This window comes from Otolemur garnettii, unplaced genomic scaffold (assembly GCF_000181295.1).
Source record: "Otolemur garnettii isolate 467f Iridium unplaced genomic scaffold, OtoGar3 scaffold00023, whole genome shotgun sequence".
In the NCBI taxonomy this organism is placed as follows: Eukaryota; Metazoa; Chordata; class Mammalia; order Primates; family Galagidae; genus Otolemur; species Otolemur garnettii.
Genome location: NW_003852418.1, coordinates 14,499,195 through 14,503,636, shown reverse-complemented (window position 1 = coordinate 14,503,636; position 4,442 = coordinate 14,499,195). Strand labels below are relative to the sequence as shown.

The 4,442-nt window shown below is 46.6% G+C and overlaps 1 protein-coding gene across 1 annotated transcript in view; it reads left to right on the top strand.

Moving 5' to 3' along the window:
• The window catches only part of ZNF217 (zinc finger protein 217), a 27,878-nt gene that overhangs the window by 19,179 nt on the left and 4,257 nt on the right, over positions 1-4,442 (top strand). The window contains exons 4-5 of the mRNA XM_012803979.2: positions 492-2,048; positions 3,684-3,816. Of these exons, the coding sequence (XP_012659433.1) occupies positions 492-2,048; positions 3,684-3,793 (1,667 nt within the window). The 3' untranslated portion in view covers positions 3,794-3,816. The remainder of the gene's footprint in view (positions 1-491; positions 2,049-3,683; positions 3,817-4,442) is intronic.

Genomic DNA, 4,442 nt, shown 5'->3' with positions numbered 1-4,442 from the left:
ACTCTTGGGCTTAAGTGATTCTCTTGCCTCAGCCTCCAAAATAGCTGGGACTACATTCACCCGCTGCAACGCCTGGCTTTTTTTTTTTGTTGCAGTTGTTGTTGTTTAGCAGGTCCAGGCCGATTTCGAACCTACCAGCCTCAGTGTATATGGCTGGTGCCCTAACCACTGTGCTACGGGCTCTGAGCCTTGGCTACACGGTCTAATATTCGGTATAATGAACTTTTTTTTTTTTTGGCCTGGGCTAGGTTTGAACCTGCCACCTCCAGTATATGGGGCTGGTGCCCTACTCCTTTGAGCCACAGGCACCGCCCATAATGAGCTTGATAAGGCAAAGAACTCATGAGAAATCCTGCGTATGAAGATGAGTAGATTGGGAAGGGAAAAGGCAAGGAGTCCTGTGTCTCCTACAGAACAGATTCTTCCTGTTTCCAAAGATGTATTTGATGCTTTTCATAAGCTTCTGTAATATGGTGCATTTCTTATTTTAGGTGAAAAACCGTACAAATGTGAATTTTGTGACTACGCTGCAGCCCAGAAGACGTCTCTGAGGTATCACTTGGAGAGACACCATAAAGACAGGCAGGCGGATGCTGCTGCTGAAGCCAAGCAGGACGCTAAGAGCCAGGAGGCTGAAGAGGCCCTCGGCGGCTCTGACAGTGCGCAGACCAAAAATTTGAAGAGATTACTTGTTGGTGCCAAAGACGTCAAAGGCAGTCCACCTGCAAAGCAGCTCAAGGAGATGCCTGCTGTCTTCCACAGTGTTGTGGGCAGCGCTGTCCTCTCACCAGCACACAAAGATACTCAGGATTTCAATAAAAATGCAGCTGATGACAGTGTGGATCAAGTGAACAAAAATCCTGCCCCTGCTTTCATGGACATGTTCAAAAAGAGACCAGCAGTCGAACCTCAGGCCAATAACCTCCTCTGTAAAACAGAAGAGGATGTCACCCCTCCTCCTGATGGCAGCACCGCTCTCAGCATCGATGGCGGCCCCAGAGGGAAGAACACGGAGATGGCGGCAGATTGCAAATACAAGCAGAGCGCGGACTGTCCTGACAAACCTTTGAATTTATCCCTGGGGGCTCTTCACAGCTGCCCAGCAATTTCTTTGAGTAAAAGTTTAATCCCAAGTATCACCTGCCCATTTTGTACCTTCAAGACATTTTATCCAGAAGTTTTGATGATGCACCAGAGACTGGAGCATAAGTACAATCCTGATGTCCATAAAAACTGCAGGAACAAGTCTGTGCTTAGAAGTAGGCGCACTGGGTGCCCACCTGCTTTACTGGGAAAAGATGTGCCTCCCTTGTCTGTTTTCCCTAAGCCCAAGCCCAAGGCTGCTTTCCCAGCGCAGTCCAAATCCCTGCCCTCCGAGAAGGTGAGGCAGAGTCCCCCTGGGCCGGGCAAAGCCCCTCTGACTTCAGGGACAGACTCCAGCACTTTAGCCCCAAGCAACCTGAAGTCACACAGGCCACCCCAGAGCATTGGGGGCCCAGGGGCCGCTGCTGCCAGACAGCAGCAGTCTGAGATGTTTTCTAAGACCAGTATCACACCCACAGCCGATAAAACAAAAAGACCTGAGACAAAGTTAAAACCTCTCCAGGCAGCCCCTTCTCAGCCCGCCCTGGGCAGCTGTAATGTCAATGGTTGCATTGATTACCCACCTAAGAATGACGGCGCGTGGGTCCCACAAGGAAGAGACTATTTCTGTAGTCGGAACGCCAGCAGCGCCACAGCAGACTTCGGTGAGCCCCTTCCAAAAAGACCGAAGTCCGGTGTAGCTGCCCTCGACGCTGACCAGCCTGGGGCCAGTTACAGAAGAGCCTGCGACCTCCCCAAGTACCATGTCGTCAGAGGCATCACGTCGCTCTTACCTCCGGAGTGCATGTGCCCATCGCCAGTGCTACCCCCCAAACCGCGGTTCCTGAGCTCGGGTGAGGTCGACTCTCCGAATGTGCTCACGGTCCAGAAGGCCTACGGCGGCTCTGGGCCACTGTACACCTGTGGGCCGGCGGGGAGCCCGGCGTCCTGCTCAGCGCTAGAAGGTATTGCATTGGCGCCACCCTGTTCTAAGTTGCATTTACTCCCACATTGCCTAGTATCTGATCCATGTGTTCCTAGTGAAGGTGGTACCGCCCCAGGGGCGCAGAACATTGTTGGAGAGTGGTAGAGAGAAAAAACCAGTCTTAGGTCTGATGATGGTTTGTGGGCCTCCAAAGCTTAACTGTGTAGGATTAAATTGCGTTCCTGAGGATTTAATTTCTCTTAGTAATTCAATTTTTTCCTGTTGTTGGAGTGATCATGAAAGAGATGGTTGAGAACCACTGGTTGAATCCAGTCTTTTCCTTGCTTTGGGAGCCTGGCTCCCCTCACTTGGTCCTGGCCCTTTGCCTGTGCCCAGTTCTGTTGGACTCCATGCTCTAGGTAATGTAAGCACTGTATATCAGGGCCCCTGGCATCCACAGGGGTCTGGAAACACTGCCCCGTGGATACTGAGGGACACCTTTATTAAGTGAGAGTTTTTGTTTTTGAGACAGTCTGATGCCGATGCCTTGGGTAGAGTGTCATGGCTGCACAGCTCACAGCAACCTCAAAGTCTTGGGGGTGTAAGTGATTCTCTTGCCTCAGCCTCCCAAGTAGCTTGGACTACAGGCGCCCGACACAATGCCTGGCTATGCCTGGCTAGTTTTGTTGTTGTTGTTGCAGTTGTCATAGTTGTTTTTGTAGCTGGCCCCGGCTGGGTTTGAACCTGCTAGCCTCGATGTATGTGGCTGTTGCCCTACCCACTAAGCTATAGGCACCGCCATTAAGTGAGTTTTTTAAAATGACATAATTTTCCCATATGCATAAATCATTAATTAACCTTGCAGATGACTTTGGTGTTTTCCTATGGAAACGGTTTCCAGGTGGCAGCGTTTTATAGAGGTGCCTGGCACACACCTACCTGTCTTGTGAACAGGTAGATCAGAGTGTCCCAGGGGCGTGTACCCTTGGCAAACTTGACCAAACCACATCTTTCTTTAAACTTGGCTGGTTTGTGTTGCCCCAAGAGACAAAATCATTTCAAATCTCTCAGTTTGTATTAATTTCAAATTAAGGAGTCACTGTAGTGACAGTGCTCTGTCAAGGAGAGTTTGATGCCACTTGGTCGGGTAGGGTTGGTAGATTAGAAAACAATTGCTTTCACACACTCCAGTGGATTTTATAAAAATTGTGATGAAATAGTAATTTTTGCTGCCTTTGATTAATTTGAAAGTATCCACCTTCCCCACAGTGCTTAAAATGGATGTGAATCAAAACTGTCTTTCTGTGAGAAGCCCAGTGTTAGGATCAAGGCCACCCTTGAGTGTTTTTTTTTAAGCTCTTGTTTTGCACTTGGTTCTGGTTCCTAATGCCTGCAGGTTTAACATGTTTTATGCTATCATTTTTGTTGGGCTTTTTGTTCTTTCTGATGACAGTCTAGAACCTTGATAATTTGATCTTTAGAAACTTCAACTAAATTCTGTGCTAACAGATGTTCTTATAAAAACAATTTAGTCATTACTGTGCAAACACACGCATTGGACGTGGATCACATTATCTGCAGTAGGGGATTTTGAAAATGTATATATACTTATTATCTAATTGCTTGACCTTAACTCTAAATGCTCCTTTACATTTTTTTTTTTTTTTTCATTCAGGAAAGAGACCTGTGTCGTATCAACACTTGTCTAGCAGCATGCTGCAGAAGAGAAACTACGAGAATTATATCGGGAATGCACATTATCGGCCAAATGACAAAAAAACTTGATTTCTTATTTTTAGGGAGAAAAGGTGGGTGTAATATTTTAACTAAATATAATGTATTGATTTAACTTCATTGAAAGTAAACCGTCTAGCTTGTCTAATATAAATTACTTTTAATTTTGACTTTTTTTAAAGATATTTTAAAATTTAGAACGCATAGGGCCACTAGGTTATTGAAAATGATGATAATGGTAAAAACACAGTGACTGGACTGGACTTGGTGCTGGGCACTGAGTGAAGTGTTTTATAATCAGGGTCTCACTTCATCATTCTCACAACGGGGCATTAGGCCAGGAACCTGCAAACTGGCCTCTCACCTGTCTTTGTGAATAAAAGTTTTATTGGAACATGGCCATGCCACTTTGTCACCTGTTGGCTGTTTCTCTGCTACCGCAACAAAGTTGAATAAATGCGACAGGCTACATGGGCTGCAAAACTGAGAATATTTACTGTCTGGTCCTTTACAGAAAACGTTTTTGACCTGGGGGTAGAAGGTATGGGTACATTTTGCAGATAAGGAAACTGAGGCATGGATTATGCAGCTTGCTCCAGAACCCCCTCAGCCTGTGTGTGGCAGGTTGACTGGTTTTTGTCCTAGGCCTGCCCCATTCAGAGCCTGTGACCAACCTTCTAGATTTTTTTTTTTTTTTTTT